Source organism: Oenanthe melanoleuca, chromosome Z, assembly GCF_029582105.1.
Source record: "Oenanthe melanoleuca isolate GR-GAL-2019-014 chromosome Z, OMel1.0, whole genome shotgun sequence".
In the NCBI taxonomy this organism is placed as follows: domain Eukaryota; kingdom Metazoa; phylum Chordata; class Aves; order Passeriformes; family Muscicapidae; genus Oenanthe; species Oenanthe melanoleuca.
Genome location: NC_079362.1, coordinates 6,475,613 through 6,489,863, shown reverse-complemented (window position 1 = coordinate 6,489,863; position 14,251 = coordinate 6,475,613). Strand labels below are relative to the sequence as shown.

The window sequence follows — 14,251 nt, the reverse complement described above, 5'->3', positions numbered from 1 at the left end:
CATTCCAGTTTGTACTAGCAGGAAAGTAATCCTCTCTGGCCAAAACAGTTATAAGCATAGATCCAGAAGAAAGAAACACTCTTGGAATAGTGTTTCAGCACAAGGTTTCCAGTTTCAAGTCAGTTGGCCAAGCTTGAAATATGAGGCTTTTTTCTGAATCTCTTGTATCCTTTTTTTTGTTTGTTTGTTTGGTTTTTTTTTGTTTTGTTTTGTTTTGTTTTGTTTTTGTTGGTTGGTGTTTTTTTTTGTTTTTTTGTTTTTTTTTTGTTAATTTCATTTTAGTTAGGCTAGCATCCATTTTCTGGAACAGAAGAATTGAAGCAATGTTTGTGCTGAAAGGGCAAGTTTGAAAAGTGTCTATGGAATTTGGGAATCATAAATCTTGGAGGAATTAATGAGGCTTTCTGCAGCTAAAATCTTGCCTTCTTAGATCTTCTTTCCTCCTCTTTATCTGCCTGGCCACCTAGAAAAAAATGTGTGAGAGGTTTGCAACCTGTGGGAGTGTGTAAATAATTGAGAGTAAATGGTAAACAGAAGAAAATTACTGGACTTCAATCATGTTAACCTCTGAGTGGGAGTTGACCTTTGAATCTGTGATATTTTTTCTTCTTTGCTGCATAATGCTTTAAAATTCCAAATAGCAACAACTTGCAAAGCAAAACTTTATTCACTGACCTAGGTTCCAAGTCTAGTGAAGAATGATTGATGTAGATGTTAGGGTGTTCCTAGTAATTTGAATTAATCTAAGCTAAAAGGAAAATAGAGATGAAGAGGGAGGGTTTTTTATGTCTCTTTTTTTTTTAGACTTTGCCTTGCTTAGCTTTGCATAGGTTCAGTTATTGGTAGAGGTTACTTAATGTTTAAATCCCTGGAAGCAGTTGAAACAGGTTAGTCTGAAAAATGGTTTTCATCTTGTCCATGCCTCATCTTTGCTGAAAATGTAGAAGGTAACTCAGGCATTGGGAACAAGGGCACGTGGCAATCAGCAGTGCTGAAAAATTCATGTGTTCAATATGCAGAGAGGCTCCAACCAGAAAGTCACACATCATGGCAGAGTTTAACTTTGTGTCAACAGAAGAGCACACTGAATTTACAAGAATGGTTGAATTTCAGATTTTTTTTTAGTTTTGGTTTGTTGTTTGTTTTTTCTTTTTTTTTTTTTTCTCCCATGGATTGCTTGTACTTCAAGTGCCTGCTGTTACTTAGGGATTATGAAAAGCTCTCTTTTTCTTGCAGATCACCCGGTGAATGAATTTTTGGATCTGTTCAATCGCCACATGCTTCCTCATGCAATAGATGAAACCCACATTGATGCAGAGTCAGCTCAGACTGAGCCCTGCACTTCAGACTCTGTGCAGGACTCATCCGAATATATAATACTGGATCCTTTCTTTCCAAACTATTCAGAGTTTGAAGAAGATGAGGACTGTGAAAATACCACTGATGTTACAACTCCTCCAGCTTTGCAGTTCATCAATGGGAAGCAACAAGTTACCAGTGCACCTAAGAGCACAAAAGCTGAGGAGGCGAGGAGTGACCAAATTGAAAGCGTTGCTCATTCCAAAAACGTAACCTTTTCTCAAATCAATGAGACAAACACATTTATAATAAATGAATCTGAAGCTTCTGGCACTATGCAACCAAGCAAAGCTGGAGAGGTAATAGGGGCGTTTGAGGTTACACAACCAACCTCAGGGGCTGCAATGTTAGAACCAGTCTACAGTGGGGAGTCTGAAGTTGTCCCAACAGATAAATCAAAAGCCACCACTTCTTCACACCAGCAGTCTCTGCAAAACAGTAGAGAGACCATGACGTGGCAGGGAACTGAGGAGAGCTCTACTAAAGACACCAAAAACCTGCTTTTGATTTCTAGTGAATCCTCTGGAGATGGCTCCACTGAATCTGAGCTCTCCACTTCAGTCTTAGAAGTCGTGACAGGGTCAAGAAATGAAGATGATGAAAATAATTCTGGTATAACATCTTCTCCTGATGAATTTACTGTGGAAAGTTCTGCTGTAACTTCTTCTCTGGAGGCAGTTTTTATTCCTGCTACAGTAGACAAAGGTGTAGCTGACCTTGTTTCAGAAGAGGCAACTCCTACTCCAGGAGACCATTATAAAACAACTCTCAAACTTAATGCAAATTCCCCTGTTGACAATATTCTGGAAACAAGTCATACAGAAAAGCCTGAGATGAGTGCTGCTTCTTTTATGGTTCTGGAAGGCTCTGGAGATGTGAAAGACAGCATCACTGTAACTTCAGCTGTGACAGAGGAAATAGCAGCAACAGCAACACTTTCAGTGCAAGACATTTCTTTGGGCTCCGGCACAGCACTGCTGACAGAATTTTCTGTAACTGATTCAGGAATCACCTCTGCTTTGCCCAGAGCTATAAGTACTCCTTATTCTGCTTTTGATCAAAATCCTGAAGTAACTGTTGCCACCAACTCTGTGTCTGAGCTTACTACGGAAAAAGTGCTTGCCAGTTCTCTTGTAACTGAAAAGAGTACTGATGATGAAAAGGAAATACACACCACTGTTTATTCAGGTCATCAAAATTCAGCTACTGCTGCAGAGGAAAATTCGGATTTGAGTGAACTTGGGAGCACTACAAGTGAGGTTAGAACTGTAAGTCAAGAGCCACTCAGACAAACAGTACCAGGTACCCTAAGTTCTGAAATCAAAAAGGTCACCACCATTCCTCTCTTGAGGGAGAAGAAGCTTTTTGTAAATGAAGGATCAGCAGAAGAGCCAGCAGACATATTTTCAGGGGGTCCCACAAGCAAAGTGGTAAGTATTGGCTCCCCATTTATTGATCCAGGTTCTGGAGACATAGATTTTATCATTGAGTCTGCTACTTTGACTTCGGTTCCGTTAAGGCCTGTCACTGAAACACAGACAGAAAGGTATGAAGGAAAAGTTTACAGCACAAATGATCCCTCACCACAGGATGCGACAACAGAATATGAAAAATATGCAAGAACAGATGAATCTGCAGTAACAGTTTTGAGTACTGTGTCAGAAAGCTCCACAGAGGGGTCTGGAGTAGAAAGTCAGATGTCCCTGGATATGTTCAGTACCAAAAACCCAGGAGAACCAAACATGGAAACAAAACCAACCTACACAGCTCCTTCTGACATAAAATCTGGTTCCATGAAAGAGATAACATCTCACATTGCACCAGGAATTGAAACTGGAGATTCAGAAATGGGTGAGGCCACATCATCTCCAGGATCTGTGGTCAGCAACAGCCCCCATGAAGGCTTGGTGACACACAGTACTGGCAGCATAAAAGCAGTAGCTGAATCTACAGAAAGCAAAGACACAAAAGCTGGTTCTTCAACTGTCTCATTGGGCAAGATTTTCCTGATTGAGCATGGCTCTGGAGAAGAATCCAAAGATGACAGCAGCACCACAAAACTTATGTCTAATGGACCTACAGAAGAAATATTTGGAGGTCATTTCTCAGTTACTGACCAGGGATCTGGAGAGCCAGACACATCCACTGGATCATTTGCAAAAACAGCCACTGCCCCTACTGGGAGACCAGAAATGTGGGAGAAGGATGACAGGCAAGCTGTCAGCACATCAGCACTGGATCATGCCTTCACTACAGATCCTGCTGAGCAGGTCACGGGCTCTGAACACGAGGTGACCTCTGTGGGAACTGCAGGGGACCTGAGAACTGAGGAGGAAACTGTTGAGCTGACAGTGAGACATTTTTCTACAAAGATTCCTTTGATGGAAGATATACATTCTGGGGAAGAGAGGCCAAGTGAAATTTCACCAAAAGCTACAGAATCTTCTGAAGAAACAACCACAGACCTTTTTAAAAGTACACAGACTAGCCATGAATATCTGGGATTTTTAAATGTTCCGACTCTCAGTCCCTATCTGGAAGAAAAGGAATTAGAAACTGAACCTGTTAAAGAAATACTTTTGCCGTTTAATGATGGCAGAGTAACTGAGCCAATTGAAAGGAAATACATGAGCTCTCCAGTCACAGTTATAGAGCAAGAGGAAGAGCTGCTGCAAAACATTTTCCCTACAAAAGAGATTCCCAGAACACCTGAGAAAGAAAAACTGTCAAATAACGAGTTCATTGGTGATCCACTGTTTTCAGGACAGGGGTCAGGAGATGACCTTGCTGTTCTTCCTTCTGTAGTGCCATTTATTGTCAAGGAAATCAAGAGTACCTCAAGCCCTCAAACTTCTCACCCTGAAAATATAGGATCTGAACTTTCCACTGACATGACACAAGACTTTGAAAGAGGAAGCACTCCAACAAATGTTGAAGTTAATGAAGAAGTCACAAGTGCTGTAACTGAGCTGCTGCCAGAAACTGGAGACCCATTCCCCACCTCCACGTTCCCCAGCTCCTCAGCTTTAGCAGAAGACAGCTCCAAGAGCTTCATTTCTAAAGAGATTGAAGACACCACACATTATTTTGTTGCAAATGAAGAACCTCAGGATAAGGAAACTGACTATAGGAGAGGAGAAAATGAAACAGATAAGGCGACACCCACTTCTAAAGCTATTTCTCAAGAGGAAGATTCACATTTTCTGATTAAGGGTGGCACAACTCCTGTATCTGTTATACTGAGTGGAACTCCCAATCCTGAAACAGAGGAATCTCTTGTAACATCAACAACAAAAGCGCTGGGCAGAGTATTACCTGAGAGCTCTGGGGAAGGATCTGGCTGGCTTGGTGTTTCAGATTCATCTTCCCCTGATACACTTACCCATTTCTCAATACCTACTGTATCCAAAGTAGAACTAAATGTCTCGTCTAGTGTTCCTGGACATGTTTATTCCAAAATTGTGACCACAGAGACACCAAGAGATGGATCACAGACTGCAATCACAGGACTAGCCTCCCTTTTTACAGAAGAAACAGAGTTTGTGGCAAATCCATCTGCTGTTCATCCAAAGATAGCTTCATCAGAAGAACTAACAAGTGAAACTGGGTTATATGAAAAAATTATTCCCATGATTGATGACAGAAGAAGTGTTATATTGAATGTTTCTGTTTATGGTGATATTACCCTGATTGAGGAACGACTGCAAACCCCACCAGAAGAAACAACTATTATAGACATGGATCACTCAAAATCAATGCCTGAGGATATAATAAGTGTGCAGACAATGCCAAATCCTGTTACACAGTCAACATATAGCTATGATGACAGCACAACAGCTGAAGGGGAGAAATATTATTCCACTCCCAAGGAAAAGACACTTGGATCTGGTGATAATCTTCCTCTGACTACTTCCAGCCCACCGAGTAGAGAGTTGGTGACTTCTGGACACAGACCAACCTCAGGTGACATGGATGTGGGCTCAGGAAATGACATGAATTTTGCAACAGAAGCTCTCACCACCACAGAACTCTCTGAACTGGGCATTTTCCTTCCTACAGTGCCATCTCTGGCAAGCCCTCAGGTGCCTCAGGAGTCTAAACCTGTAGTAATCAGCCCCACGGAAGACACCTATGAGCCAAGTACTTCAGCAAACAGCCAAGTCATAGCAGATCAAAGTGAAACAATCTCTGGCTTTTCTGGGATGGGCCAAGAAGAACTGGCTGATAATCAGCCTGTGGTTCCTTCTCTTACACCAGCTGTGACTGGTGAGCCAGAAAAGGCTCTGACAACTGGCAAGCTTGAGTTAAGTGCTGTCACCACACAGCCTACATCCCAGCTGACAACTGTGTCACCTACCAAGAGTGCAGGGAATCGTCCCACAGTGTACACAAACACAAAATCAGCATCAGCAGAGTATGAGGAAACAGATCCAGTGAGTTTTTATTCTGTTCCTCAAACTCCTAAATCCTCAGTAACTGTTCATTTAGTAAATGGAGTATCTGAGTACCCTGAGGTAATCATTACGAGCACATCATCATCATCATCATCAAGGGATTCACATCAGTCCAATCATTCATTGGGAGGAATCTTCAAAGAGGTTAGTTCTGATGTTACAGCAACATATAAACTGCCCACTACTGACCTTCTTGACACAACTGAGTCCTCTCTGCTGGAGCTTTCTCCTGAGCCTGTTTCAGACAGCACAAGCATGGAAAGCACTCCTCACTTTGGTAGGCTTCTAACAGGGGGGACAGAGGAGACAGAAACCCCTATAACTGATTTAGGTGGTGAGGAAGAAGCTGCTGTTTCTGGAGATTCTCCATCAATACATGTCTTGCCCACTGCTTTTCTGAATTTTGGAGAAAGAGCGAGCACATATGTTCCAAAAGTCAGCACAACAAAAGTTGAAGCTTCCTCAGGAAGAGTCAATAATCCCAGCCAAGAGGAAGACAGGAGTACTGAGAGACAGAACCCCTGGCTCGTGTCCACAGCTGTCTCAGACTCACCCAACAGCATCCAAAGTGAAGGATTTGAACCTGGCCAGGAAGCAGTTACAATGCTAACCTCTCCCTCCCAGCTTTCGGATGGAGGCACAGAAACACAGTCAGCTTTGTTTGGTCAGGGGGAGATCACAACCATCTCTTCTAACATTGCAACAAACAGCATTGCCCCTGGGAACAGCCCCTACCAAAATGAGCCATCAACACTGAGCTCTGAGGAGCCAAACACTGTGGAAGCTGTAACTTCATCCTTTTCCCTTCCCGAAGTCACAAACGGATCAGATTTCGTGATTGGCACCAGTGTGGGTTCAGTTGAAGGCACAGCAGTGCAAATTCCAGGTAACTTCCCAAATGTGTCCCGTGGTGTGTGTTGTGGTGCTTGTGGAGGTGTTGCCTGGGCTCTGGTAAGAGGTGTGACAATCAGAGCTGTGTGTGAAATGATGACAGACCTCGTAACCCTCCAGCTGAGAAATCAGCCTGGTTGTGACCCCTGCAGAGTGGAGGAGCATGGGGGGTCTCAAAAAACTCAAGCCCAGTGACTTTCCCTTGGTGTTTGCATTGTGGAGCTCTGGATCAGACTGGAGGCAACCAGCCAGTTCTAAGAGACAGGAAGGTAACTCTGGTTGTGGTAGGGAAATCAGCAGGAGTGATTTAATTTGCCAGTTCCCAACAGATAATTTTATCTGATGGCTTCTCTTGTGAGTGTGGTGGTAGTTCTTACACAATTGAATTCCATGAAGGGTTGTTTTTAACATCTTGCAGTTGACTTAGAAAGCAAAATTTTAGGATCAGAATTTTATGAAAATGAACTTCTCTTGACCTACAAGATAGCTTTCCACACAAGAGAAAGCCAAGACCTTCTTTTCAGCCTGCCTGTAGCTTTAAGTGATTGATATAGTCTCTTAAAAATTACATAACTTTTTGATAGATATTATTTGCCATGGTATTTTGTTTTCCATGATGGTATTGGGAGCAATTTCATCAAATACATGGGTGATGCCAGCAGTATCACTTCAATTCATATTTTGTCAAGATACAGCTGAGGAGAGAACTGGACTGGTCTGATTTTATAGGTTTACTATAATTTTTACTCAAATAATCCAGGTAGCTGGCAATTTGAAAATGTTTACTGTGGAAATATCCAGTCTGTAGAAGGACAAACAGACAGCAAACACACAAAAAACACCATTGAGGTGCTTAACAGAGCCCTACACTTGTGACTTTCAGTGAAGCAGTCCTAAAACAAGCACCCTGTTGAATGGATGGGATCAGATCACTTTCCAAAAAAGGTGAAATCCTTAATTACTTAATTACAATCCTAAACTTTTGCACATAGGATTTTCTTCTGGAGTCTTTCAGCTGGACCTTCTACCTTCCCATGTCTACACAGGGAACTTGGTACTATAAGAAGTCTTTGAATCTCTAATTTTCAGGAGTAAAAGAGATATCTTTTTTTTTTTTTTTTCTTCCCCATAAATTGTAGTTAGATTGTTTTGGGAAAACATGAGCACAAAGTCTTAATTTTTCTCATGCCTCTGATTTACAGAATTTTCTTATCCATTTGGTAAGTTTTCAAAGCCAGGGCTTTATTTTTTGCATATCAGAAGGACTGTCTTCAGGATTTCCCCTCTCACTGTGAGAAACTAACTCTTAGAAATGGTTTAGTGTGGACTTGTTTGTGTGAGTGAGTGCTCCTAGGCATGAAATCAAATGCAAATACCCAGGTATCTAAACTCTGTGGAAATAAACATCACTGGAAGGCATAAAGCTCTTCAAGGAAATGGTATTTAAACGCTAACTCCTGTAACAACTGAGGATTTCACAGCAGGTAAGTTCTTATCTTAATGTTCAGTCGAGTTACAAATGTATTCAGTGCCTTTGTTTGTAGTCTATAAATGTATTTTTAAGAAAGGCAAGTGGGAAACACACGTGAGAAAAGAAATAAGACTTTGTGGGCATTGATTGATTAAATATAAGCAGCCAGTCAGTTTGTTCTGTGTACCCTGTCATTCTGCATAAACTAACCCTGTTCAAGAAAAAAGCATTTTCCATTCATTTTGCATATGTTTAACTGTTTTCAGCTACAATTAATTGTCATGTCATGCAGACTAAATCCTCAACAGAGTATCATGACTGCCAAATATAGTACAAATTGGTGTGAAAAAAAAGTAATTTACATTGGTTTATAGTAAATGCTATATTATTGTTAAAGTTGAAAGTAGTGATGCCTGAAGACCAGCTTTACTGTTTTATAAATCTTATTTTGAGTAGTTGAGTATGTTAATAGAGTTCCTAAAGCTACAATAAAGCCTGCACTACCAATGCAACTATGAAGAAATTTTTTTTTCTCCTAAAAAAAAAAAAAAATTTCCTTGAAACTAGAGTCAAATGCCTTTCTGTACTTTTTTAACAGGCCAAGATCCGTGCAAGAGCAGCCCCTGCCTCAATGGTGGTACCTGCTACCCACGTGGCTCCTTCTACATCTGTACCTGTCTGCCAGGTTTCAACGGGGAGCAGTGTGAATTAGGTAAACTGCTGCCATCTGGGTGCTGATTATCTTGAGTTTAAAGCTCTTGTACATGAGACCTGGTGTGCCTTAAAGTTGAAGGCTGCATAGATGTTTGAAAAGTTCTACACCAAAACCCTGCTTCGGAACAATTAAATGGAGATTGTCATTGTCTGTCCCCCTTTCCCTCTCCCCATAAAGTGCACAAATTTGTGCACACATACAGAGGTTAAGGGAACTGCAAATGAACTGCAGGAGCTGGAATTCACAGCACTGAATTCGAAAACACAAAACTAAAATAAAACAAAATAGAGATTAACCTTTGGGATGGCTCCCTAAGAGATTACCATAGTTATTTGAAAGGCTGGTAGGATAAACTAATCCCAAATGTGAATGGGAAGCTGAACACTGAACACAAACTTGAAAATTTTTGCAGGAAATTTTAAATATTATCATAATCATATTCATCTTTGGTACAAATTAGTAGCTTGGTAACGATTTTAGCTGAGGAACATCTTCCAGTTGCCTGTGATTTCATTGAACCTCCTGTGACTGTAGATTTCAAGAGACTCACCTATGTGCTTCAGAATAACCAATTTTCCTTCCAGAAAGCCAACCAAAGTATGATAAAATGACTGGAACAAGAAAGACCTAGCACAAAATTTGACCAGAGCATATTTTAAAATAGAAATATGTATTTTTTAAGTCTTCTACATAATGCAGCAATTATTTCTACTATTTTCTTGGTTTGTAAATATGTCCATCTTCTCTCTTATATTTTAATACGTGAACCACAACCAGCAGTTCATTTTTTGGATGGAGATGTTTGCAAAAGCTGTGTTGAAGTTTACACTGTGATTGTTTCAGAGGAGCAGCACTCATTAGAAAATTTCATATGATGTTTACAAAGAGACACACTAGCTTATTAACCTATGCAAAACCTGCTGAAAATAATTATATAAAATTAACTTCTTGCTTCAATTTAAAAGGTGAAGATAAGGTATTTTAGCAGCTAGAGGAGGCAGGCACAGACATGTTATTTGTTTACTGTGCAAGACCGTGAGTGCTATGAGGTTTTGTCCTTATCTGGATAAGATTAGACAAGAGAGAAATTAGAAATGCAAACCAATGAGATTCCACAGCCTGCTGCTCTGCAGGCTGAAATTAGCAGTATGTTTAGTGCCACAGGATAAGATTTCCAATATTTGAGTTTCATGAAGATATTCGAGGTCTCTGGTGGTTAATGGGAATTTTTGTTGTGCCAGGGTCACACGCTCAAGTCAGATTTTCCACCAGGAGAACGCTCCATGGCATTCCTCTTTTTCATTCACACAGTGACCACTGGGATCTTTTGAAATACTTCATTCCTCTGCTCTGAACTGGTCCCAGTCACCAGCCTGACTAAGGCTGCAGAGCATTTCCCTCCTGGGAGCTGGGTGGGTGATGAAACCACTTTTATTTCCTGCTGCAGATATCGACGAGTGCCAGTCCAACCCGTGCCGGAACGGAGCCACGTGCATCGATGGCCTCAACACCTTCACCTGCCTGTGCCTGCCCAGCTACATCGGGGCTCTCTGTGAGCAAGGTAAGGTGTTCCCTCACCTCTGCTGCTGGACACCCATTTCCAGCCCAAAGTCCTTCTGGAGGTACACAGCAAAGCCTCCTGAAAATGAGAAGGAGGAAGAAACCGCCAAAAGCCTGTGGGAAGTCACCAGTGGTGAGGACAGCTCCTCATTTTTGTTGGACTTCCCTGACTTGTGGTTCCAGGATTTTTTCCCATCTCTCACTTTGCCCAAGCCTTATCCACATGCTAACCTGAGTGGAAGCCATGTTGCCATGTACAAAATATAAACTGATACATGAGGCAATTTCTGTGTCAAAGCTCTCAGGTGCTGCTTTTCAGAAACAGTTTTCAGGTGACTTCAAGCCTGCTTGCTTATGCTGGCTTACAAAATGCTGGAAAGACACATAATGAGGCTTTCTTATTAGAGGGGATGCTTAATGAGTGGGAGCAGAGTTACTTTGTGGCTGAGCTTCTCTTTTAAAAAATTACATATGGCATGAAAGACATATCAGAACCCATCACCTCCAAAAAGCATCAGTGAGATGCAGGAATAATTTAGTGAATAAAACAGATTATATATTCATCCACTGGGGACCACAGATTTGACAACTTCATCCCACAGTTTTTGAAATTATTTGTCCTGTGATTATTTTAGGAAAAGTAGGTGCAGGATTACCATTACAAAGAGATTGTAAAAGGCTTTCTAAGGTGGACAGCTGAAATAAGATTGAATATCCAAGTTCCTGTAGTTGTTAGAAAATTGCCTGCAAGAAACCCCATTGCATTTACAGGAAATATTTACAGTGCAATACTCAATATGTGGGAGGAGGAATAGGGTAGTAACATTTGTTCTGTCCATAAAAATTAATGCAGGCATTTCCGTGGGAAAAAGAAATAGTGTATTACAATGTGCTTGCTAAACTTATGAAAATATTTTTTTCCCTTTCCTTCTGCTGAATGATTTTGGTCACAGGTGAATTAACTAAATCTTTGGATTTGTTTAATTAATATTGTGCATTTTCATGTTTGTTTCTCAGCTTCAGTGAAGAGCAGTTTGCAAACTCTTACAGCTCAACCTGTGGAGATTTGTTTGTTAGAGATGAAAAATCTCAGAGCTGATCAGCTCCAGCACTTTTAACCTTTTCAGCAGTCTGACTAACCTTGTAACTTGAGAAGGCTTTTTGAATCTTGTCTCCCAAATTAAAAATTGACAGTGTTTTCCCACCAAAAGAAATAAATGTTCTCACTCACTTCCTCCCCCCCTTCATTTCAGCAAATCCATAGCACTGAGTGGCTCTGAGTGCCATGGTAGCTTTAAGCTGCTTTTTATGACCAACCTGAGAGTGCATTTTAGGTGGTTAGTGGGAACATTTCCTAGTTTGTCAATCAGAACCAGAGCTGTGCTCTCTCAGCTTTGGAATTTAAATTTCCTCCACTTAAAGTCCTGCAGTGGTTTGGGACTTGGGAAAAAGTTTTAGTGCCAAATTTCCACTCCACCAGACAAAATAAAACTGTGTTGGCGATTCAGACATGGTTGTCTGGCAAGCAGGCTTTATTTCAAGGCATCAGTCCTGACCTCACTAGATTTAAAGACCAGCCAGGACGACAGAATGCGCACCTCAGTGCCACAGGAAAGGTGGAGCTCAGCACACTGAGATTATATTTCATTACTCCTTTTTTTTTTTTCTTTTTTTTTTTCTTATATTTCAAATATACTATTCATTTGAGAAAGCTGAAAAAAAAAATCAGTCTGAAGGGATTTGTTAGGCACAGTGCTAAGCATTCAAAATGCTGTGGGAGGGAATGGGAGCAGGGAGCATGCACTGCCTTTGGAAATGAAGGTCAGAGTAGGAGATCATCACATCTACACCCACTGCATTGGTGCAGAAGAAAGCCTCCAAATTTCACCCAAATGCCTCTGTGGGACTGCTCTGGACTAAGGGATCTTTGACAAGGGTATGATGCTTGTGTCAGCATTCGGAGGGGACGTGACCAGGGGACAGCAGGACTGCAGGTCAGGGAGCTCTGGCAGGTGGTGAAGTTAAAGGAACCTTCTGGGTGATCTAAGCCAGGCTGAGGAAAATCAGTCCTGAGACTCAGGGAGCTGGAACTGGCTCCCTGACAGCCCTTCCTCTTGCCAGGTGGAAAGAGTTCAGCAATCTGAGCCCGGGAACATCTTCCTGAAGAGAGCTGAATTAGTGCAGCTGAAAGTTCCTTGAAAAGTTTGCCTTTAAACTAGATTGTTAGCTCAGTTAAGACAGCATCACTTCTGGTGCAGGTGAGATTAAAAGGGACAATATCCTCTTTTGCCCTCCACCTGTATCTTTTCAAAGGAAAGATGCACATTCTGCTTGTCACTTGTTGGCATTTCAACATCACCCCTCAAAATTCATAAATATCCCCAAAACACTTTTCCAAAGAATGACAGGTTACTACAGCAAATCTTGGTGTGAGTTTTATTCTGGGAGAGCCATCAATCTTACCATTGTCATCATTCTGTGAAAAGCCTCTATGACACTCTCAGGAAATGGTAGAGATTTGCAATTTGAACCTCAATTTTAAGGGTGAGTTCTCTTCCTCTTCCCTCCTTGGCTGGTTAGAGTTTCCTTTCCTTTTTCTCCTTTTTCTGCTCTAGCTGGTGTCTACCTGCTCCTGAGGAATGTTTTAACCTTAAGGTTTGGCTTGCTTGCAGCTGGACATGTGTGCAAAAATGGCACATGTGTGTTTGTAACAGGATGAGCCTCCTTGGGATAATTCAACCAGCTGCTCTCTTCCAGGTTCTGAAAGCAGAACAACTGTGGGTTTTAACCACCCCATCAGGAATCATGTGCTCTTATAACCCAAGTTCATTGTTTCAATGTCTGTGATTACTCCAGTCTCATTTAATTCACTTTGTTCCCAGGGCTTGGTTGGTTTGGATTGAAGTAGTTGAGAAGGGCCCAGGGAAAAGATACTTTCTGAAAACAGATGGTCTCTTACTGATGTCTATCAGCTGAAAAGCTGATATTTACTAAAGAAATGAGTTTCTCCTCAAGATGTGTGGGCTAAGTGGCCTCCAGCATTTCCTCATTAGCTGGAAGCAGAGAGTCACTGATAAAATTCACAGCTGAGTAAGACTCTCATTATGTTCTGGTACCTGTCTCAGTCTTTATTTCCTTTAAGCCTCTTCTGGAATTTCTTTAAAGACAATGGACCTATTGTCAGTAGGTATTGAAAAAGCAGCCCCTATTTATGTATCAAACCTACAGAGAGCTCTTTTTTAAATGCAGTGTTTGGAGATGTTACACATGTCCAATTGCAGCTACAGAAAACAGAAGCTGTGAGAGTAACTCCTTGTGCACACCACTGAAAACCCCTGTGAATTGCCATAAACCCTAGTTGAGTTTTAAACCACCACAAATATGGTGAGCAGTGTTTCAGTCTTTCCATCACATGCTGGAATAAAGTTACAGAAGTCTGTGACTGGGCACACAATGAATGTGAAGTATTGCATTCAATAAGTGCTTGCACCTACGCTGCTCACCATGGTTGGGTCAGAAAATTTACAGCAACCAGCAATTAGTGTCTACTGGTTTAGTAAAGGCACTAAAAATTTATACCCATATGGAACCCTTTTACCTTTTTGTCACCCTTTCAGCTTTGTTCATTGGGTAAGGGTGAAACTGTCCCCGCAGTTTTGCTTGCCTTGTTTGCACTTTATATCCTTCTATCATCTCAAATATTCAATTCCCTTTTCATTTTTTCCCTCTTCTCATCAAACTCTCTTCTATAAAAAAAACAAAACCAACCCCCCAAAACAACAAACAAACACCAAAAACAAA

At 41.2% G+C, this 14,251-nt stretch overlaps 1 protein-coding gene across 1 annotated transcript in view; it reads left to right on the top strand.

The window, feature by feature from the left end:
- The window catches only part of VCAN (versican), a 98,781-nt gene that overhangs the window by 62,865 nt on the left and 21,665 nt on the right, over nt 1–14,251 (top strand). The window contains exons 8-10 of the mRNA XM_056514411.1: nt 1,237–6,699; nt 8,774–8,887; nt 10,338–10,451. Of these exons, the coding sequence (XP_056370386.1) occupies nt 1,237–6,699; nt 8,774–8,887; nt 10,338–10,451 (5,691 nt within the window). The remainder of the gene's footprint in view (nt 1–1,236; nt 6,700–8,773; nt 8,888–10,337; nt 10,452–14,251) is intronic.